Consider the following 22,090-nt stretch of genomic DNA (forward strand, 5'->3'; position numbering starts at 1 on the left):
CAAGTTTGTTTGTGGTTTACTTGCTTGGTGCCAATAATAAAACAATCATCATATTTGGATAGATTGATTTTGAGCATGTTTAGCGATTAAAAATCAATGCTTTGTTAATAGGAGGATTTGACATTTTGTGCTCACATATGTTTAGAGTCATATTGCCTATGTCATTTTAAATGCATTCATGTGTGAAAGATGAGGACTATTTTTGTTGAAACGATCTATGCCTATGTGAGATTTTGAGCCGATGAGAGTGCATAAAAGTTTCTAATGCACTAGTTGTTTCATTGTGCGATCAATTCATTGTGCTTGCAATCTAGAACTTGCTTTAAATCTTTCGAGACTTTTATCAAGGCATGAGTTGTTATTGGGGAAGACCAAGGCATTAGGTATCCACCAAGGCCAAATAGCTTTTATCCTTTAAAAATTTTCCATTAGTAAGCCAATTTGAGCCTATGTAGTTTTGTGTTAGCCTTTTCATTTCTTTATCACCATAAATGTCTACCATTCTTAAACTTAAATATTTTTTTTCTATCCTCTCTAAGCCAAGTGGTAAGCAATGTGAGTCCTATTGTTAGTTTGGTGCTTGTAAATGAGTTTGAGATATTTCAAAATAATAAGTGTGAGGTGGGGTAGATTAGTCTTGTGTGTAGCCAAGAAAAAGAAAAATGGTGACTCTAGACATGTTCACAATATCAAAAGAATCAATCAAAATCAAATATGGACTAGGGTCACCAAAAATTAGTGCTAGTAAAAAAAAAATTTGTTGCAAAAAAAAAAAATCCAAAAAAAAAGTGAGGAGAATAATTTAGTAGTCTAGTTGTACTTGAGTTTGTGGAATCAAGAAGTTACAAAGCACATAGAGTTGTGAAAGTGTATTATGGGATCTCAACAAGAGAATTGCTTACTATGAGGCTTAGAATTTGTTATATATTTCATTTTATTTCTTAAGCTTCCACCTTAAGCCCTATACAACCAAAATAAAAGACCTTGTGATCCGAGAGAACTCATGTAATGATCATGTGGAGAAAAGATTGAAGAACAAGCTTATGGAAAGCGTGTCCATTGAATTGCTTTTGAGTGTAAACACTAACCAAAAACACTTGAGTGAAAATGAGTGTATCCATGTGAGTTTGATTGTTAGACAAATGTAGTCCAAATTAATCGTATATGGATGACTTTAAGATGACACACATGACATACGCATATATATACTTTCTTGAGCATAACATTCCAAATCCATTTATTAGCCTTGCATTTCGAAAATTTAGTTTCTAATCATGCTCAATTGATATCATGGTTCTTTAAAGGATTTGGTTGAATTCAAGATGGAAGCAAGTGACCCATTTAGTTTGGTTGTGTTTACTTTTGATTTGCTTGAGGACAAACAAAGTCTAAGTGTGAGGTAGTTTGTTAGGTTAATATTAACCTAGTAATGTTTGCCTTATTCTTATTCTTTTGCTTTATATTTTTGTATATTTATTTATTTATTTTTACGTTTCCTACTCATGCTAGGAAAATGTGCAAATGATCGGAAACACGTCAAGAAGAGTGGATTTAGCGCACATTATGGATTCGGGTGAAAGTTTCAAGCCAAAAAGAGCAAATGTGGAGATTTCATAAGAAAAGAAAAGTCAACGCCGGAAAATGCCGGTTAAACTCCGGCGATGAGAAGGTGGTTGCCGGAAATTGTGGTGGTTAAAGTCAATAAGTCAATGAAGCATATTGGTGAATTATGAATTGTAAATTTTAATTTACAATTTAAATTCAAAATAGAAGAAGACAAATGAAGGAGACAATTTCAAGAACAAGATCCACAATATGTGCTCCATGAATTGGGGATTTAAATTTAAAATGGAAGAAGACAAATGAATGAGACCATTTCAAGAACAAGATCCACAATTTGTGCCTCCACATTTGTCCACCATATCTAACCATTCATCCCCTTACATCTCCACCATTCATTTGTGACCTTAAGGCCTTTAAATACCCTCATTCTTCACAAATTCGTGCATTCTCCTTCACCACACTAAAACTCCATCAAAACTTCATATTTTCCATAGTTTTAACATAGTTTTCTTAGGCCTAAGTCATAGATATTAAGTTGTGCAAAGAAAAGTGTAAAGTGTCTTGAGTTTTCACCAAAAACTAAAGATCCTTTACACCCTTGATCAATCACAAACTTGTTTCATAGATTTGGGTCACTTCACTCTCTTTATCCTCTACTCATACTCTTTCTTAACCCTTGTTCTTTGTTTCTAGATTGTGTGGATAAAGTATGGTGTTCATAGAGTTCTTCTTTTGTTAGAACTCATTAATACTATACTTAGAAGCATTTTCTTTCTTATTACATCTTTTTGGGTAGTAAACCTTTAGAGGTACGGTTTGGTATCATTTGTACCAAACACTTGGTAATCTCTTCTCTCTTTACTCTATTTCTCTTTTGATGTATTTCATTTTCAAGGGTTGTTGTATTTAATGGGTTGTGAGTAGTTGGATTTGAGGCTAGGCTAGCCCTAGCCAAACTCATGTGCTAATGAATTCATTTTACTTTTAATTGATGTTGATGCATGTTGAATCTATGGGCTTCTACACTTAAAATGCTTACTAAATGTGTTGCTAGTTTGTCACCTAGAAACATGTTTAGGTAATTAATGAATCGGAACTTGAACTTGACAACTTCTTGAATCCGTGAGCATGGGTAGCCTTTAGGTGGTGGCTTAATGTTTCTTACGGGAAATATTAAGTTGCTTGAATTTCTTACCTTGAACTTAATGCTTGTGCCATGAGTGTAATTACTCTAAGGGGGTGTTATGCTTGTGGTACATAGCCCACTTGTATTATAAGGTAATATAATTGGGACTAAGGTTTTGTGATTTAATTTGGCTCCAAAAGACTTTATTAAATTGCATGATTAGTTGGTTTCTTAGTAGCTTCACCAAAGCACTAGGGGGAAGTTTGTCAACATGTTATGCATTAATCTTGAGTTACATTTGTGCATGAGTAAGGCTAGGTGCAATGCCTAAGTCTCTACTCCTCTTTTGATTTTATCTTTACATTTACATTTCTTTGTTGTTTTAGTGCAAGAATTAGTTTGCTTAGCTTAATTCTAAAATCAACCAAGTCGATTCACTACCACTTGTTAATACCATCTCCATGATTCTTAGCTTCCAAAGGGCTAAGGTTGTGAACTTGTAAAAAGTTAGAATGCATGTTTTTCTAGTTTTTCTTGCGAAAATCTAGTTAGAGTTGAGTTTCCCCCAATCCCTTGGGTACGATACTCTACACTTTCCCTTACTAAAACTTGACCTCCTATACTTGGGAGTAGGTAGTTTCACACATAAATACACATAATCATACTTAAGTGATTCAACCAACAGTTTTTCTTATATTAGGCTGAAGGGAATGAAAAGCAATAGGTAATTGGTAGCCTAGCCTTCTGAATTTGGTTTGGACTATTTGTTAGGACCATCAGATGGCCAGCTTTACAAGCCACCACTGATCTTTGTCACAAATTAATATGGCTTTCTTGCCACTCTGCAATTGAAAACAACATTGATACAGAAGTCGTTGGGAGTTTAATGAGTCTATCAACAAGTGCTAGTTATTGACACAAGCGTTCAAGTTTGTTCTTCTATGATAGGCGGCTTGAATCAATAATTTATCTCCAGGAATATTAATTAAGTGGAACCTTGTAGTGAGAATTCGGTTCTGTAATGGAATATAGAGATGCCTATAAATAATGTCACATTACTCCATCAGCTAGAGTTTGAGTGATAATCTAAGAAGACTTGTATATTTGCATGTGTGTGAATTTAGCTTTAGGTCATACAGAAAATGATATGAAAGACAGATCGTGAAATTAATTGAAGTGCCAGTAATCTAAAACAAAATATATATGCTCCCCTAATTTTTGTCTGTACACTTGGGAAGAACATATATGCATGATTGAAAACGACTCGCACCAGCAGCATGCTGAATCCGCTCCAAGTCTTTTTCCATGCTATTAAGATTCCTGGTTACGTTGGAACTTACTGTACACGTACGTACGATCGAAGAGCTGCTCACGTCATGATCACCCCCCAGAACGACGCCGTTAGAGCGTCGGCAATAGTAGTAGGCCGTACGTACAAGATGGAATAGTGGAGAACCCGTGGTTCCTGCAGTGTTCCCAACCCGAGAGCCCTAATAAACGCGTCGTCGGACTTGGAGGGCCGTGCCTTCTGAGTCTGAATCGTCGCCTCCACTTTGCCACTCACTCAAAGCCAAAGGATCGGAGATCGAGCACTACCTTAACTTATAATAATACAGTAATTAAACATACATTAGTTTGGTAAAAAGTAAATTAAAGATCAATTCTTCATCCCCTGATAGCTGAGTAGAAGTAACTTTACAGTTTATTATAATATATAGCATGCATGTAAAACCTCAAGTTTTCGGATCGAGGAGAAGGATAAGGAGTGGGAAAGAGGAAGCATAAAATAGGGAAATAATTAATGGTGTTTTAGTGCGCAGAGAATAAAAGCTCCAGAGTTGGGAAATTGTCTACTCAGCGTACGTTGTCCTATGTGACCATTGAGCTATAAGAATCCGACCAAGATAAAAACACGGTGCCCACAAATATTCGCCAACATCATGCATGCATATTTGTTATTTTTCCATCTCCACCTTTGTTCTTCACTCGATCTCAAACCTACAAATCCTTTGATTATTTATGAAAACTAAACTCGGAAACTAGCGGGAGTAGGTGTGCCAAGTCATCATCTGTGTACGTAACTCATATATTTCATCTTCAATCTTCTCTTCAGTAAGATTTTTGATTTATTTACCCTCCCACTGTCAGTAGCTAGCTACAAGTGAATCCTCCCCAAATTCACTTATAATTAGTGTTCAAATTAAGCCCAAACACAAATTTAGACCAGAGTAAAGCGAAGCCCAAATGAGACAAAAGGGAGTTGTGCAAGGCGGCCCAAATCGTCTGCTGGATAGTGTGCGACGCGGGTTATGATTTCACATATTGCGCCGCGAATGAGATGTGGACACGTTGAGATTATTCAATCTCAAAGTCTCTCCAAAGGTTGTTGTCAATCTGCTCAGGGCCTGCCTGAACCTCTCACCTTGTTTTGTTTCGGATTCCAATTCTCAAACCCCCAATCCTTCTTCTTCTTCTTCTTCTTCTTCTTCTTCTTCTTCTTCTCTTCTACTACTTTATGGCCTTGCTCTTTGGACCCTTCTAGTCCTTCTTCTTCTTCTTCTTGGTGGGTGGCGGTTCGATTTTACATTGATATCGAAAATGGGGAAGAATCAAGCTTACAAAGCTATGCAGAGATCGAGGCTGGGATCCAGCTCTGCTGGCCCCGATGAGGTCGAAGACGGCATGGTTTGTACCCTTTCATACCACCCCTCCCTTCTCCAATCCCATTTACTGTTCACTCCATGTCTGCTTTATACTCGGCTCCTTATGTTTAATCTTGTATATTCTCATGCTTTTCTCTACCAATATGTATAGTTGACTCTGCTAATGGCCTCCTTCTTAGATATAGCTTCATCCCAGGCTAGTTTGGTTTATGTATTTGAAACGTGAATTACCAATGCCCTTTAGCTTCTTGTTTAGGAGCCTAGCTTAGGCTAATTGATAGTGCTGTATCCTCTACTTTTACTGATGAGGACTGTCGCAGGTGGATGGTTCATTTCATACACCAGAGTGGCATGCTGCTCGTTTGGCTAGCCTCAAAACTTCTCATACAATTACCTGGGAGGAGTATAAACAGAAGCAAAAGGTTACTTTCCTGCATTCAACATCTGCTTCTTATCTTTTCTGTTCATATTTGAATTAGTTTACGCTGGTTAGAGACAAAACTTAGCTGTTAAATTTATCTTAGAGAAACCCATAATAACTAGATATTTCCCCTCATAACTTGAATGGACTTAAGTAACTACTACCTATTCATTTTCTCTTACTCTATTTCTGTTCTATTATTTTTTATATACTAACTTGTGTGTTGATGTACTAGGAAGATGAACTCAGACAAGGGGAACTGGAAAAAGATACTGATAAAATGATGAGAGAATACAGGGCTCAACTGGATGCCGAGAGGGCTCGCAAGCTTGCCAATGGAAGGAACCACTCTAGTAGCAAGTCTGATCGCAAAAAAGGTTGTTGTCCAAGTTTGAATATGAATATCAGGCCTTTATTTCTATTGTTCTTGTTACTGAATATTGACATATTTCTTGCAGATAAGAAGGATAAAGATATAAAGAAGCGCAGCAGCAGCAGCAAAAAAAGAAAGGTGCTTTTTACTACTATTTGTCATTGTGTCACTGATTTGTATGGTGGTGGATGTGCTTCAATAGTGCGTTCCACTGAAGAAAAAAAGAGAGCATGGATTGAAAAAGGATGATATGAAGTTGGTTCTGCTATTACTGGACTGCTCTTTGCATAATGTGAAAGGAGTTGTAAATTTGGCAAATTGCATGAATAATCATTTTACATATAATGACTTATAGTATTTGGAAGATACATTTGACATTTGTGTTGCCAGTCTTTCCAATCTTTGGGTGACATTTAACTTACATCGGAAATTCCCTAAGTTTGTACAATTTTGTTAACGATTTAAAATGAGCTGTTGCTTCTTGTTCTGCTCTTTAGAATTGGGTTGTCATGCTGATCAATTTTCAAGTAGTATTTTAATTATGCGGTAGATATTTTCTATCTTAAACTCTGGTTCCCTCCCTATTTGCCTTTTGCATTCCTCTTATCGACAAGAAATTCTGAGAGTAGCTTCTATTTTAAATTTGAAGATCTTTATTATGAGAAACAATTTGAACTCTCATTTTAATGTTTTGCTTTGCAGCATTCAAGAAGGAGGTCTTCAGAGTCTAGCTCATCTTCATCATCAGATTATTCCAGTAGTGAAGAAGATGACAGAGAATCAAGAAGATCCAAGTCCAGGTCTAAGAGAACAAAAAGGGAAAAGAAGCACAGGTCAAGAACCAAGCACTCTAGCAGTGACGATGACAAGGCTGATGGGCCTGTTCCACTTTCCCGATTCTTTGAAAGTGTCAAGAGCTAGCGGCATTATATGAGTTATTGTGGTGTGTCTTCCTACAATAGGAGATTAGTACGAGTTGCATTCGTCCCTGTTTTTTTTTTCTTCCCTTTTTGTCTGTAAGAAACCCTCTATTTCTCAACATGATATATTGAGGCCTTATCGCCGATGAGATTTGCTTCCGTTGATAGAGTACTTGGATTTATTTATCTCATTCAGTTGTACAACAAGTTATAAAAGCCTTTTGTGAGAGAACGAATTCATGTCAACTCTCGAGTTTTCAGAATGAAGCTATATGATTTTGCTATCTTCAAACCCAGCTGCGGGCCAGCAATCCAAGGATTATGCTGTTTAGTTAGTTTGAGGGTCCGACTAATGTGTTTGTAAAGATAAATCTCCTCTTTGTTTTTTTTTTCATCTATTTGTTGGATGCTCTCCTGACGGAAGCTTCACCTTAAATGGCGCTTGGGATAATGAAACTAAAACTGGCCTATAAGTCATCCTGGTGAGGGATTAAATGAAACAAGAATACAACTAGTAGATGTTATTGATTTTGAAGCTTATGGATTATTTCAAGAAAAGCTGATCCCAGCAGTACTTAATTCGACAAGAAAATAAATAGAAAGCTTTCAGATACAAACACATTATCAGTTTACCACTGTTCTAGACTTCCAGTTGAATCAAATAGCGTCAATACCTTCCACTTTTGGATGGAACATATTTACAGGAAGATTTAAATTTGATCACCAAACAAATGGAACGTGAAAAAAAAAACACACTAATGACAACCAAAATGAAAAGAAATATTTGATTCCTCAATACTGCTGATACTCTGGGTTAAATGCAAGGGCCTCTCGATATATTAACTCTTTCATTTGTTCCTCAGACAATGCATGCTGCTCAAAGTCGAAGCTGAAGGGAGTCATGCAAACAGGTTCATCACTGATGTCGTGGAGAGATGTTAAGTAGGGATGAGCTAGTGCGTCTTCAACTGCAACATATGAAAATTGAAAAAGATTATAAAAAAATAGCAACAATATAAAACTGAAAGCCAGATTGCGACAAGAACTGCTCGGATGACATCAAAAGTCAAACAGTACAATATGCTTCCTGAGTCTATTAACTAGTTATTCTCATCAGAACTAAGATCAAACAGTACCATATGCTTCCTGAGTCTATATACCTAAAAATACATATAAATTGTACTGAACTCTTCGTAAGTGTCAGCACTCAGAGGACCAATGTATTATGTAGCACCTTAGCACCTTAGCAGGTAGAAACACCAAAACAACAATGATAAAAAATGACAGTTTCCAAATCATTGTAGGGCTAGTCATGGAAATGACATCCAAAGGATGCCAACTGTAGGAGAACAAGCAAGACCTTCAATTTGATATAGAAACCAAATCTTCTCATTTTCTTTAATAAAATTTGTCAAACGAAGCCTTGTTAAAACACAACATAAGACACATTGATTTTCAGTCAACAAACACATATTCAACAAACAACACAGAGCAGTAGATCCACATTTACCACATACGAAATTGATCGAGGCTTGGTTATGCTTAAAGTACATAAAGAGATTCTTATGTTGAGAGGGCAGTAGAAAAAGGTGACATTACCAGTAATTCTCTTTGTAGGATCAAATGTTAACATCTTTTCTACAAGATCAATGGCTGAAGGATGAACTTGAGGAAACTTCTCAGTGAATGATTGGCGGCGGTAGAGAGGAAGTTGCCGGATGTATCTCTTAGCATTTTCATTTAAAAATCCCAGTTCAGCCTCTGATGGGGTGCCAATCAGCTGCAAGGGGTTTGTCATGATTAATTACGGTGATTTTAGTTATAAACACTATAAACCTAAGAACAGAAACATGAGAAAAATTGAAATTTCAAAATCCAAATCAATTTCCAGATTTTAGAGAAGTGAGAGATGCTATGCTTATCTTTCATGGTTTTTTATTGCATTGCAATGAAAGCAGAATGTAGAAATTGACATGGAAGGATGCTAACAACGTAACAAGGTTGTGGGATGATACTGAACCATGACTTCCATATTACTCTTTCTATGCATTAAGTTTATGAAGAAATAGTCTATTCAGTCAAATTTATTGAAAGCATACATATACACAATTCTTGTATTTAAGTAATAACAAAGGAATAACAACATGCAACATTGGATTCAAAGCAAAATCAACTTACCTCCATAAGCAGACGTAGCTGATGCACGTGATCTCTGCCAGGAAACAATGGTTTTCGATCCATCAATTCCATGAAAATACAGCCTACTGACCATACATCAATAGCTGCAGTGTAATCTGAAGAGTTTAGCAATAGTTCTGGTGCACGGTACCATCGTGTGACAACATACTCGGTCATGAAATCAGTCTCGGAGGTGACCCGAGCTAGTCCAAAATCACATATCTTCAAGTCACAATTAGCATTTAGGAGAAGATTGCTAGGCTTTAAGTCCCTATGCAGAACATTTGCGGAATGAATGTACTTCAATCCACGAAGGATCTGGTATAAGAAGTACTGCAAAGATGAAAAAAGAAAAAACAGTAATTACTTGATCATAGCCAATCGATATGTGGATATTAAGAAAACCTTAGCCGAAGACATCTGAAACTAAAGTATATAAGCATAGAAGCAATAGGGTTTAAGTTCAACATACAAAAAGCTACTAAAAGAATGAAATAGAAGGCCCCTCTAAATCTCGGAGAGTATATTCTCAATGGCATCTTTATGTCAAACTAAACACTTCCAACTTAGTATCTTGCTGTTTCCTGATGGTGGTCACAACCAGGACTGATCTAGTAATCACCAGATGCTTGTGGGGACATCATATTCTAAGGTCTTAAGTACTAGGCATATAACACAAACTTACCCCAAGGAAGGTAGCTCATACTTCTTGAACATATATTTAAACAGATAACTGGAAGTACCACCCCATTGAAAACAAACTTCTGATAGATAACAAGGTTGAAGTTCATCTACCAACTTCAAGTTTTGCTTAGGGAATTTGAGAAACAAAGAGAGAGAGAGAGAGAGAGAGAGAGAGAGAGAGAGAGAGAGAGAGAAATCACAAACCAAAATAATCGATCTTAATCTTTCCATTTCAATGCCAACAACAATAGGGTGTGATTTAGAACACTTTGCAACAGATGCACATATGTTAAAAGAGAGAAATAGAGGGAGTGAGCAGAACCTGGCAATGCTCCTCAGAGAGAGCTTGATTGGATCGAATGATCTGATGGAGGTCAGTGTCCATGAGCTCGTAGGCGATGTAAACATCGTTGAAGACATTCCTGAGTGGTGGGGGGATTATGTCCCGAATGGCAACAACGTTTTCATGATCCATATGACGAAGCAGCTTGATCTCCCTCAGTGTCCTCTTCGCATCGATCTTGTTGTCGAAAGCATTCGCAATCTTCTTTATGGCCACGTGCTCGCTCGTCTCCGAGTTCAAAGCCGAGCTTTTATCATTCAAAAGATTCAATCTTTATTAATAAGAAAAGAGTGAATTTGCAGAAATGAAATGAAAAGGAAGAAGAAGAAGAATGAAAGACAGACCAGACGATGCCGTAAGCGCCTTTGCCGATGGGCATGATGGGCGGCTTGTACTTGGCGGTGACCTCGAAGACGTTGCCGAAGATGTTGTACTGGATGAATCTTCCGCCGTGGCTCAGCTTCGCCGGAATGGCATCCGCCGCCCCCATCTGATGAGGTGGAGCTGACTGCTGGGTGGGGCCCGCCTCTGACATCTCGGCGTCTCCCGATGGAGCTGCTCCTCCTCCTCCTCCTCCGACTTCCATTTGATTGATTTGGTCTTTACTATTCTTGGTAGTCTCTGGGCTAATGGCAGGCAGTGAGAAGCTCAAGCTCAAGCCCTAAGTTTAGCTAAAATGCTTATTAGACTTTTTAGAGAGAGAGAGAGAGAGAGAGAGAACACCTGTGTTGGGGACTTGGGGTGGTACTTGTGTTGTGTTTATGGTTGTGATTATTAGAAAGAAAGAATGTATACTTCTGTTTTGTTTTGCTCTACCCTTTTTGGTCACACCACATCTAACCAACCAAATCTCCAATCGAAATCCATATCTCTATTTGGTTCGCAACAACAGTAAGTAAGTAACTAACTACTAAGTATAGTAAAATCCGATAGATTCATTTGTGATGATTTACCAACACATTTACTAATTAATTCTGGCAATATGCTACTTAAACATTACTAAACTCATCACCTTATTTAGGAAAATGGTAGAACCTGACGTCTGAGGATTTTAATCATGGATCAACAACTGTAGTAGGTGAAAAACTTTCTCTTACAGATAACAAGGCAATTCTTAGAGGCAGCGGGCTTTAATAATATCTTAGAATTTGTAATTTGAGACTATCATTTGTGCTGACATGTACATATAAGAGGAAAAATGACATTATTATCGTGACATTTACAGTGAGGCATGTTTTTTAATTATCTGTTGGACAATCATATACGTTCCATTATGCAAGATTATTTTCAAAGAAAATCATATAAGATTATAAACAACTTGTGCTCGATATGAATTTTTTAAGCATCTCTGGCTCATTTCACACTTGTATTCATGCTTTTGATCCCTATGACTTGACTCACCCTTGGTTTCGCTGCTCTTTTCCTGCATGTAGTGATTTGTTTGTGTGTGATAAGATTCTGTGTAGTCAATCATCCTGGTGGTTCTTGGTATTGTATTATGACCAAGTGACTCGACATTTTTTACTGACAGTTTTCGGTGATTGTGTTTTCAGTTTATGCAGCCATCCTAATGAAGTAGTAATGATAAATGTGTGCTGCACTTCAATATAACAAGTTAATATGCTGGAAAAAAGCTAATGCTAGTTCCATGACATCATAAAATTATCAACCAACAGTCCCCCATTCTTTTTTTTTATTGCAACAGTACCCGATTTAACAACTGAACTTTACCACAAACATCATTTTGTTAGCTCATGGAGCTGATGAAAGGGATTTATGAATCCCGAGCCAACTGCAGAGTGATAAGTATATGCATTTGTCAATATATCATACAATTATGTTTGACGAGAAACTCCAATCCTTGGATGATATTCTACCGTGTAAAGGCAGGTAAAACATACGACGGGTAAGCATCATACTTGGAACCAAGAGCTTGCACAGATGATAAATCTGCCACGTCTGCGTAATTACCAAGTCCAAGTTCCGTTGCATGGATTCCACCAGTGATTAAGACTGATTGGATTGCAGCTGCATTTGCACCCTTGATGTCATGATGAAGAGAATCCCCCACTGCAATAGAATCAATAGGTTCTACACCAACTAAGGCCATGCCTGATTTATAGATGATCTGCGTTAAAAGGTGTAAAACAGATTAAGATAAACACTGCATTAAAAGATCGTATTTGGAGCAGATTTAGATACTTGGATGCAACCTAGAGCGAGAATGCAGTCATGTGCCAAAGAAACATGTATTATGGTGAAAGTTCACATGGAAGTAATCAGACCAATAAGATTAAATCACCTTATCGGGCTTGCCCATCCATTTCACTTCACCCCCTAGCTCTTCATATTTGGCAGCCAGAGTCCCTAATATGAGATAAATTATTTTCATGAGGACCATATAACCAAACAATATTAGGATTCAGGCTGCAGCATCTATTCATATAGCAAGTCCAACATGTTAACAGTTGACACATATATGAGGTGCGCCATTCTATATTTTGTGAGTGTATCCACAGGGCTGTGTTCAGCAAAAGCAGCTAGTTATACCTGGCATTACACCCAAAGCTCTAGCCTCAACAGTTACAAAATCAGTATTGGCCACCACCATAGGAATGCGCTTAGCAGCACATTGTTCCGGTATATTCTCAAGTTCCTCCAGTTTCATGGGAATTGCATCACTAGAAGGATTCCCCAAGGCTTCAGTGCCATGGGTCAAAATAAAGTCAGCATCTTTAACAATTTCCACAACTTGTAAGCCAAGGCCCTGCAAGAGAATGATTTCGTTAGTTTCACAGTGCAGAATGGAACTTCCATGGAATATGCAATACTACTTCCTTTTATCTAAAATATCTCCAAATTACCTCAAGAGATATGGCACCACAAGCACTCCAAGTCATATGAATGCAAGATTTTCCCAGTGCTGCAAACCAAGCATCATCTCTCCTATTTCAATGTAGCACACAGAAGAAGTCACTACTTAGTACTTACAACAACCCCCATAGATACATAAACAAGATAGCAAGAGTAAATTAACCACATAGCAAATATGGTTACGAAAGAGAAAGAGAAAGAGAAAGGTGCAACCTTGAAGGCACGTTTACTAAACCGTAATGAGATTGAGGAGGAATCGGAGAAAGTAGAAATCAGAGAAAAGAGGAATGGGAGAGAGAGTCATTCAATATCCTTTGTTTACTTGTTATTCGGAATTGAAATTAATCCGGGGATTGATTTTTATTCATGTATTTACTAATATGTATGAATGAAAATCATAAAAAAGGAATTACCGAAATTTCCTTACGTATATGATGAGCCTTCATTTTTAAATGAGGTATTTTGGGATTATCAATAAATTATGAGGATATTTTAGGGATAAAAGTTGATATAACCTTTTTTCCGGGATGAATACATAGTTTTCCCACTGGGATCATGTTGGAGGATTGATCGCTGGATTTTTTGGTGGGACCCACAGAATTTCCATTAGTAAACACACTTTTGAAGGAGAAACGGAATGGATTGAGCAGGGAATCAATCCCTTTACAGGGAAGTAAACACGCCCTGAGTGTATTATTACGAAAGAGAAAGGTGCAACCTTTCACAGGTACAAATGTTGGCAAATTATGTGCACAGATTGTATAGTTCATTTGTATAATGCAGATCAGCCCTACTGTCACAACTTGTTTTAAAAGCACAGATGCCTTTCCTTGATAAACTGAACCACATCAAGTTGGCAAAGATGACTTACTCAAAGGCAAACCAAAGTTTTCCTGGTTTCTCCATCATCATATTAGAAATGAATTCGATTTTTCACTACTTGAAGGTAAAAAAAAAAAAAGGAATATATAAATGATAGAATACAGGATGGTTTGGTTCACCTTTGCAAGCTCTGATGTGTTAGCTCTCCACTAGTAATGGCTCCTACAAAGAGAGAAGGATCGACCCCAAGGCTTCCCAATTTCTCCAATGTTGTAGACGCTCGTCTAGAGGAGTTACTTATAATCACCATCTTTGCACCACTATTTGCTAGCTTCTTCACTATAAAACAAGAAGATCAGTGAACCGATGAAGCACTACGAAACTAGAAAAGCTTCTGGTTTCAATTTAGAGCTTACCCGAATCCCAATAGGCCAAAACTAATAGATGAAAACATACATGTTGAAGTTGCTCCCGGATAAGGCTGCTTCCCATCGTGGAGTACTCCAAACTGATCTAATAATCAGGCCTGCATTTTCATAGATCACCAAACCACATTAATCTATGTAATCTGAAGTTTCCAGGATTCTGTTCGAGTTTATCGAATCATAATAAGGCAAAACCAACAGTAGCAACCAAACAAACGACAACTTTTTCCCAAGGATATTGAACTACTGTTAAAGAATGCGACTGGACTGAGTTTGAGTACATGGAATCATAAAAAGCTTAAATATGCATTCAGCAGTGGTATCCTGAATTTCTGTGCAATTATATTTAGGAAAGATAATGGACTGAGTTCAAGTTTTCATTGAATTATAGTAAGCCTAAAACACACTTTAGCATCCAAAGAAATGATGGATTTTCCACTCTAAAGTAGTGAATTTTGATCGAAGTTAGGGACATGAATTAGTGATGGGAACCTTAAAACGGTGGGCTTCGGCGAGTTGCTGACGGCCAGTAATGGTTTGAAAGAGCTGAACATCTGGGGATTGAACGCCATCATCTTGTTCGTCTTCTCGTCGTTGGTTTCGTTTGGTGTGTGTTGTTGTTCTGGTAAGACCTTCGGTTAGTTTTTGTTCCAAGTTGTTCCAAGTTATGTATTTAAGGATGTCCAATATGTAGGGGTGGCATGGTGTATAAAACTATTCCAACCAATTTATATATCAACCGTATTAAATATGTTGGTATATTAAATATTTGTTACATAATATATGATATAGTATACCGTATCAACATTAAAAATACGGTAGGTAGATGATATAGATTTTCCGTATACCATGGTATATCGTACATACCAACTTATATTATATTAAATTATTTAATTAAATATATATATATATATATATTTAAATTTCAACCGTAGATTTATTGAAAAATAAATCCAAACCGTATAAATTTACTAACCTTAATCTAATCTCTCTGAGTTTCTTTCTCAAGTACACTCTTTTTCTCGTCTTCAATTTCTTTATTTAATTATGAATGAATCAATTCAATCGAATTCCCAAGTACAAATGCTTAGATCTATCAGTAGCACTATCACTGCTTAGAACATGTCAACATATATCGGATTTAAACCTATCATTTATTTTTTCAATTGTTTTGAGAACTCATAAGTACTTTAACAGTTTGACTATTTGGACTTTGGCTTTCTATTTATGACTTTGTATTTGATAATTTGGTTGAAGTTATATAAGATTTTGAAATTTTATTGTTATTTCACTTATTTGTTATTACTTATTTGGATTGGGCCTTTAATTTTTTTGGCCTTAAATATATTGGTATAAGCCCAGTATCAACCGAGTACCAACCGTACCACTTAATTGGTATACCAACGTTATTGGTTGGTATAAATTATAGATTTTTCATACCAAATATATATTGGTTGGTATATGGTATTGGAAAATTAAAATTAGTATACTAACCAATCCAGCCCTACCAATATGTACTAAGGCCCATATTTCGAGCCAAACCCAAAAAGCTAATCCAAGATGCTTGGCGATAAAACAGAGCAATATGCATTTGATTTCCTTGTAAATCAATCATTAATTCATTACCCTTTTGTTTGCTTTGTTTGATCTGCTATGGACAACAATACTCTCTGTTCTTACTTGTTTGAGATCAATTGTGCCCATTTGCAGGCCACTTCTTACTTGGTTGATAAAATTATGGGAATTTTAGTATTAGCTAGCTTCATTCATAACCAACAAGCGTGATCCTTTCCACGTTTAATCTCTGTATAATAAGAAAACTTGTACTATGAATGTGATTTTCCATTTGATTAATAGACAAAGAACAAAGATTCATCTTAACGAGCTCTTTTGTACATATGTTGGTATTTCAGATCACAATGAATGGAGATTGCATGGTTGAGACTTGAGAGTGGGCAGACAAATGGAAATTGATCAGTGTTCATAATGTTGTTTGATTTGCATGAGAAAATGAAAAGCACTCTTTTTTTCCGGACAGAGATATAATCAGACTACTGTGGAATAGACTTTCCTTTCTCTCTTAGTTTAGCCACCGCTTCCTTCATGGCTTCCTCTCTTTTTGCTAGCCAACACTTTTGCAAGCGCACCACTCACATTGGGATCCTTCTTCTCCTTCTCGTCAACCGTAGGCGGCGGCGGCCTTCTGGCAGCTGCATTGGCACTCCGGTCACCAACGATAAAGCTCACCACGGCACCAGCCAAACCCAAGCCCGCAGCCCTGCACCATTCCATCAACCACACTATTATTGACTACATATGTAGCACCAGTATCAAATGTGACTCACAACATATGAAGGCACACACTAATGACTAACCTGCGGTGAACAAGTTTGTTGGGACCATCTGAGACTTGATGGCAGGCCTTAACTTTGATAGACGACGGAAAATGGGCGCTGCTCTTGGTCCTTGCTGATATTGGCGTTGTTGCAGTAGCCGGCGACGAGGTTAGAGAATGAGCCATAGCCCAAAGCTTCTCTATCTTCTCTTCTTCTTTACTCTACTGCGGGAACCTGTTTCGGGAATGGTTTTCAAGCCTATGGAGCTTCGTTGTAACCAGAATTAGAAAGCTATTGGTTGAAACTAGATAAGGTTTCATTACTTGTGGACCCTTGAGTAGCTCGTCTCCCATTCACTGCCTTCCATTCTCGTATCCGATTGATTCATATATCAATATTGCTCTAGTAAAACCAACACATCAGCTACTAAACTCCCGGACGAAACTATGCACCAGCATATTCCACCAGTACTGCATGTTACAATTGTTCTTGTTCAACACAATTTGAATGCGTACGCATGTCCTATTGTTCACAACAGAAAACTCAGTCTTATTCCTACCAACAACGGCCACTTAGTCTCTTACGTCCCCACAAATTAGTGAACAGAAATTCAGAAATGCTAAAAGCCTGATAATAAGTTCCGATCTCACTATTTTTTCGAAATTATACACTGCTAGTCAGCTATCATGTTCATCAATTGCAATGAATACTTGAAGCATACCAGCGTCATCTCTAGGGTCCGGCTTAGCAGGGTTAGATCGCCTTTTATTTTAAAGAAAATATGGGAGCCCCTTTCCTAATTGGCAATTAAAAAACTTCAAAACTGGACTTGAGACATGAAATTTGATAAATAGCCGTCAAAACTTCTAGCTTCCATCACCAAACAAGAAAACCACCAAATAGAGTAATCCATGTTCTAGTGAAGAAAATTTGTTTCTAACTTCAAGGTGTACTAGGTGATATTATAACTCAATGACACTGCAGGCTTAGGTAAAAAACAAGGTAAAGGAAACAGATCTCTTGATCACTCTTCATCGTCATCATCAGCATGTGCAGCTGAGTTGAAGGCATTGAGTCTCTCGATCAATTTGTTCTTCCTTTCCTCATATGTAAGCTTCTTGAGGTTCCACCTGTCGAACAAGCAAAAATGAAAGCTCAAACAAGATTCAATTGTATATAACACACAAACAAATGAGGGAAAAGCATAAAGCATGCAGCTTAAATTGTGTTACATTCATATCTAGGCCAAAAACACGTGATGATTTAACTGAAGAAAGCATGCAGTGCAATGATAAGAATAGGGGCAAGAACAACTTCAACTACACAGAAATATTCAAATCTGGGACTGAAACATTTTTTTTTTAACTTTTACCTCTTGTGTTCTGAGGGTTGGGGCTTTGAAGACTTCTTCATTGTAGGATCGGCTCGGATGGCTGCATGCACTTTCTTGTAAACCTCTTCGATATTATCAGCTTCAATTCCCTTCTTGATATATTCACTGAAATGAGTCTGATACTTTTCTGGTTCATCCTCCATCAAAGTCTAGAAAACAGATAATCAACAATTTCAGAAATCACAAATCAACAAAAGAAGCAAGTCTGGAACAGCTATTTGATTCTTACCCTCATATATGCAGCAACATGGCCACCATAGATGTATTTGCGATGGACCTCAGCATCAAGCTGCTTGTTGTCCTTGGAGAAACCAGCAAACCTCTTCTCACTGTGTGGAATATCCAAACCACCATCCAAAGCTCCCTGTAATTAAATAAAAAACAACATGACAGTTAAAATTCAAGTCTGTACACAGAAAGACCGGACAAAAAAAAAGTAACATACAATATTAGAATCTTTTGACTAAGAGAAACACTAAGAAATAACAGTATAAAGAGGCTACAGACAAGTAGCGACAAAATTGACATTAAGAAGTCAAGAGGCTAAATTAACACATTGTTTGGCTACCGAATGAAAATGGCACATACATCTACCAATATAATATTTCATTGTGTGATTATATACACTCTGGAACAAGCACCACAAAAAATATGATACTATACCTTCAAGGCACCAAAAACACGATTTCCAGTAGTTGTCCTAATTAAACCAACATCAAGAAGAGCACGGAATGGTCTTCTGCTCTCAGTTGGCTCAACAGAAAAATCCTCACCAGTAGCCTGCTTAGCAAAAACTTTTGAAGTTAAAGCAGCAACAAAAAGCCTGTGAAGCAAAACTTGTTGAGTACAAGGCAGAAGAGAAAGACGACAAAACAGTTCAAATTACCACAACATTGCCTTCATACTCAGCATCCATCTCAAGGGTCTTTAGAACACGTCGGGCCAAGAGAAGGCCAGTGCAGTATGCTGATAAAAAAAATAGAACGTCACATGCAGTTAAAGAAAGAGAACATCAAAATACTAACGGGAATACCTGCAGCATAGTTTGTGAGACCAACTTCAAGTCCATAGTGTGGCAGCTCATGAGAATAGGCTGATGCAAGGACCAAATCGCCAGAAATGCTGGCAGATAAAATCTGGGCCACAATATCCTTGTTTGTCTAATAATACCGGTTAAGGTCAGGTAATGCAAGACATAATTCCAACCAGGCTAACCATAGGGTTCAAAATAAAATATAGAAAATAAAAAAAGCACCATCTTTAGGATACGAATCTGACAACAAACCGATACTTGGGTGTGTTGTATTTGTTTTTGTCTTGATTGATGAGCCTAATTCTTGCCCGATAATCAGTCTTTCCATCTGTGAACAATGATGGGTAAGTCATATAAGCGCAACAGGTCATAAATGGCAAACTATAATAGACTATAAAACACAAATCACAAATGAATCGAATAATACCTCGCCTTCTCTTGTATTTGACTTGGAACCTCTTGAAGTAGGCCTTGGACTTCTGAGACTTGACAAAAACCTGTAATTTACAATTCAAACAAACTCAGTTTACAATTCAGGTTTGAAGTAGCTGAATCGTAAACAATTTGCAAGCACATTACACTACAATGCACACAGACGTCGAAAATCGAAACGAATAGTACCAAATCAAAATGATACATCTTCTAAAATCCCTAAATTCTACACAAACATAACTTAAAATTGAAAACAAATTTAAGACAATAAGAGAAGAGACTACCTCTATTGCTTAAGATTGAGAATAACACTCTACAAATCAACCATTTTGAATTTCGCGAGTAAAAAAGAAAAGAAAGTAAATACGAAATGAAGAATATGGGGACTGAGAGAAGAAAGAGACTGACTGACCATTGCAGAAGATCCGGGCGGCAACAGAGGGAGCGAGCAGAGACGCGGCTAGGGTTCGCAAACGGAGACGATGGCTTTTATATACTGACCGTGTTAAGTGGTAACAGCCATCAACGGCTGTGATGAATCAGGGTTTTGTGGTTTATTCGACGGCTCTGATTGGCGTGTGGGTTTTTTTGGTATTACCATAAATATGCAGGGGTATTTTAATCAATTTTATCCGAGTAAATTTTCCTTTTCTCTCAAACTTGCCCTTTTAACTTCTTTTTCAAAAAATTCGATACAAAATGTTTGATACAATTTCCAAGAATTGCATTGAATATCTGTAAATATCTGAGTTAAAAAAAAAAACGAATTTAGTTAGTAATGTGAAAATGAAGAATGATGGAGTTTAAGTGGTGTTGTGTGAGCTAGGGAAAACTATATGCACCATATATATACAATATATATTATATGAGCTAATAACTAAACTAGTTCACTCCAACCTATATACAAAATGTTGAATAGTGCATAAAACTTTGGATTTTAAGCTAGATTTGTCACATATGTGAACAGATTTTACAGGCTCTGTATAAACTTTTGTGCTAGGCTGGGCTTTGCTGAAAGCTGGAGTACCATAAGTCGTTTGCCAAATTCAACAATGCCAGCCAGACGATAACAGACGATATTGGAGTCAAGAGTGGAGGGCAGTACGTGACTAATAGCACTCGTATTAAAGCGACTGTGATAATATTGAGCTGAGAGGAAAAATAAACTCGATCATCAGATCAATCGATCATGGGTAGAATGTCTAACACAGAGGCCAAGATTCCGGTCATAGACTTCTCCGGCGATGACTTAAAGCCTGGAACAAATTCGTGGCTCCAAGCCTGCAACAGAGTCTGCAACGCACTCGAAGACTATGGCTGCTTTGTGGCGACACTGTCCGGTGCAGACTGTTTAGAGCTTCACAACACCATCTTTGGTAGCTTGGACGACTTGTTTGATTTCCCCAAAGAGAACAAGCTCAAGAACACTTACAAGAAGCCTTTCCGTGGTTACCATTCACCAAACCCTGTTCATGAAGGCTTGGGGATCGATGATCCAACAGACCCTGAGGCTACTCATCAGTTTACAAAACTCTTCTGGCCCCATGGAAATCATCATTTCGGGTGAGTACGTACACTAATATCGATCATCTTCTTCCATTTTTTCGTGGGATTGTCTATCGGAATTACTGAATTAGTGCCATGTCTATAATTTTATAGTATATGCAACATACCTAATATACATGTATATGGTATTACTCTTTTCCTAAAACGTGCTTCTATGAAAGTATAACCGATATTTTTCTCAAAAAAAAAAAAAGTATAACAGAGAATGTAATACTAGTTTGTTGTTGGTTTAATTTGTTAGTGAGACTGCAAATTCATATGCCAAGCTGGTGACGGGGTTAGACCAGACAGTGACAAGAATGATATTTGAGCACTATGGAGTGGAGAAGTACTGCGAGTCTCATATTGGATCCACTGACTATGTTCTTCGACTCCACAAATACAATGCAGCTGACAAGGAGAAAACCCACAAGGCTCTTCCTGAACACACAGACTTGAACCTCACTACCATTATTCATCAAAACCATGTGAATGGCTTGGAGGTCAAAACAAAGCATGGTGAACAATGGATTGGCTTTGATGCCTCCCCTAACTCTTTTATATTCATGACCGGCGACGGGTTTCAGGTATGGAGCAATGACAGGATACAACCTTGTCTGCATAGAGTGACGATGAGCGCAAATGCAGTAAGATACTCAGTTCTGCTCTCTACTTTCCACAATGGGATCATAACTGTGCCGGAGGAGTTGATCGATGACGAACACCCTTTGAAATATAAGCCACTGAATCATCAAGATTACCTTGCTTCACAACTGGCTCTACCTACCAGCAGGGTTTGTGTTAAGAACTTCTGTGGTCTTTGAATATGCCTCACTGGCGATGCATGTGTACAATCGTATTGAAGTGGATAAATAAGATATATATGGAAATCTATTTGGAATAAGAACGGATATACATATCATTTATTTTCATATTTGTGTAAATCCCTTTGCATGTTT

The 22,090-nt window shown here is 37.4% G+C and overlaps 6 protein-coding genes across 6 annotated transcripts; 2 read left to right on the forward strand and 4 right to left on the reverse strand.

Annotated features, from left to right (window-relative positions):
• The first annotated feature begins 5,153 nt into the window (after nt 1–5,153).
• On the forward strand, nt 5,154–7,212 carry LOC126790880 (uncharacterized). The gene is made up of 5 exons (XM_050517248.1): nt 5,154–5,374; nt 5,673–5,774; nt 6,009–6,150; nt 6,232–6,284; nt 6,849–7,212. Exons 1-5 carry the CDS (start codon nt 5,288–5,290, stop codon nt 7,065–7,067), a joined length of 603 nt encoding a protein of 200 aa, XP_050373205.1. The 5' UTR covers nt 5,154–5,287; the 3' UTR covers nt 7,068–7,212.
• A 358-nt stretch (nt 7,213–7,570) lies between these two features.
• Nucleotides 7,571–10,943, reverse strand: LOC126799552 (mitogen-activated protein kinase homolog MMK1). The gene is made up of 5 exons (XM_050526781.1): nt 10,616–10,943; nt 10,251–10,518; nt 9,245–9,577; nt 8,666–8,846; nt 7,571–8,034 (listed from the first exon to the last, which is right to left on the reverse strand). The coding sequence occupies exons 1-5, from the start codon at nt 10,855–10,857 to the stop codon at nt 7,859–7,861; spliced, it is 1,200 nt and encodes a 399-aa protein (XP_050382738.1). The 5' UTR covers nt 10,858–10,943; the 3' UTR covers nt 7,571–7,858.
• Nucleotides 10,944–11,983: 1,040 nt separating this feature from the next.
• LOC126795597 (uncharacterized) lies at nt 11,984–14,505 on the reverse strand. Its single transcript, XM_050522409.1, has 6 exons — nt 14,424–14,505; nt 14,147–14,306; nt 13,136–13,217; nt 12,822–13,038; nt 12,574–12,638; nt 11,984–12,399 (listed from the first exon to the last, which is right to left on the reverse strand). Exons 2-6 carry the CDS (start codon nt 14,275–14,277, stop codon nt 12,145–12,147), a joined length of 750 nt encoding a protein of 249 aa, XP_050378366.1. The 5' UTR covers nt 14,278–14,306; nt 14,424–14,505; the 3' UTR covers nt 11,984–12,144.
• A 1,726-nt stretch (nt 14,506–16,231) lies between these two features.
• LOC126800237 (uncharacterized) lies at nt 16,232–17,403 on the reverse strand. Its single transcript, XM_050527565.1, is given in 4 exon segments — nt 16,232–16,504; nt 16,506–16,670; nt 16,768–16,962; nt 17,052–17,403. Coding segments are annotated over 3 exon segments (372 nt in total). The 5' UTR covers nt 16,914–16,962; nt 17,052–17,403; the 3' UTR covers nt 16,232–16,443.
• A 141-nt stretch (nt 17,404–17,544) lies between these two features.
• On the reverse strand, nt 17,545–20,080 carry LOC126800229 (60S ribosomal protein L5). The gene is made up of 9 exons (XM_050527553.1): nt 19,999–20,080; nt 19,582–19,651; nt 19,391–19,482; nt 19,155–19,281; nt 19,008–19,087; nt 18,785–18,901; nt 18,351–18,485; nt 18,101–18,270; nt 17,545–17,858 (listed from the first exon to the last, which is right to left on the reverse strand). The coding sequence occupies exons 1-9, from the start codon at nt 19,999–20,001 to the stop codon at nt 17,753–17,755; spliced, it is 900 nt and encodes a 299-aa protein (XP_050383510.1). The 5' UTR covers nt 20,002–20,080; the 3' UTR covers nt 17,545–17,752.
• Nucleotides 20,081–20,753: 673 nt separating this feature from the next.
• On the forward strand, nt 20,754–22,069 carry LOC126800221 (probable 2-oxoglutarate-dependent dioxygenase AOP1). Its single transcript, XM_050527541.1, has 2 exons — nt 20,754–21,149; nt 21,394–22,069. Exons 1-2 carry the CDS (start codon nt 20,776–20,778, stop codon nt 21,953–21,955), a joined length of 936 nt encoding a protein of 311 aa, XP_050383498.1. The 5' UTR covers nt 20,754–20,775; the 3' UTR covers nt 21,956–22,069.
• Nucleotides 22,070–22,090: the final 21 nt, after the last annotated feature.

The sequence above is a fragment of the Argentina anserina genome, chromosome 1, assembly GCF_933775445.1.
Source record: "Argentina anserina chromosome 1, drPotAnse1.1, whole genome shotgun sequence".
Lineage (NCBI taxonomy): Eukaryota > Viridiplantae > Streptophyta > Magnoliopsida > Rosales > Rosaceae > Argentina > Argentina anserina.

Coding starts and splice junctions, on each gene's coding strand:
- LOC126790880 (XM_050517248.1), top strand. CDS start 5,288: ATGGGGAAGAATCAAGCTTACAAAGCTATGCAGAGATCGAGGCTGGGA. Junction 5,375..5,672: donor ATGAGGTCGAAGACGGCATG/GTTTGTACCCTT, acceptor GGACTGTCGCAG/GTGGATGGTTCATTTCATAC. Junction 5,775..6,008: donor AGTATAAACAGAAGCAAAAG/GTTACTTTCCTG, acceptor TTGATGTACTAG/GAAGATGAACTCAGACAAGG.
- LOC126799552 (XM_050526781.1), bottom strand. CDS start 10,857: ATGGAAGTCGGAGGAGGAGGAGGAGGAGCAGCTCCATCGGGAGACGCC. Junction 10,519..10,615: donor GGCGCTTACGGCATCGTCTG/GTCTGTCTTTCA, acceptor GAATGATAAAAG/CTCGGCTTTGAACTCGGAGA. Junction 9,578..10,250: donor TCTCTGAGGAGCATTGCCAG/GTTCTGCTCACT, acceptor TCATCTTTGCAG/TACTTCTTATACCAGATCCT.
- LOC126795597 (XM_050522409.1), bottom strand. CDS start 14,277: ATGGTGATTATAAGTAACTCCTCTAGACGAGCGTCTACAACATTGGAG. Junction 13,218..14,146: donor ACACATCAGAGCTTGCAAAG/GTGAACCAAACC, acceptor ACATTGAAATAG/GAGAGATGATGCTTGGTTTG. Junction 12,400..12,573: donor GGATGGGCAAGCCCGATAAG/GTGATTTAATCT, acceptor CTTTTAACGCAG/ATCATCTATAAATCAGGCAT.
- LOC126800229 (XM_050527553.1), bottom strand. Junction 19,483..19,581: donor CAAATACAAGAGAAGGCGAG/GTATTATTCGAT, acceptor CATTGTTCACAG/ATGGAAAGACTGATTATCGG. Junction 19,088..19,154: donor TCTCACAAACTATGCTGCAG/GTATTCCCGTTA, acceptor TTTTTTTATCAG/CATACTGCACTGGCCTTCTC.
- LOC126800221 (XM_050527541.1), top strand. CDS start 20,776: ATGGGTAGAATGTCTAACACAGAGGCCAAGATTCCGGTCATAGACTTC. Junction 21,150..21,393: donor CATGGAAATCATCATTTCGG/GTGAGTACGTAC, acceptor TTAATTTGTTAG/TGAGACTGCAAATTCATATG.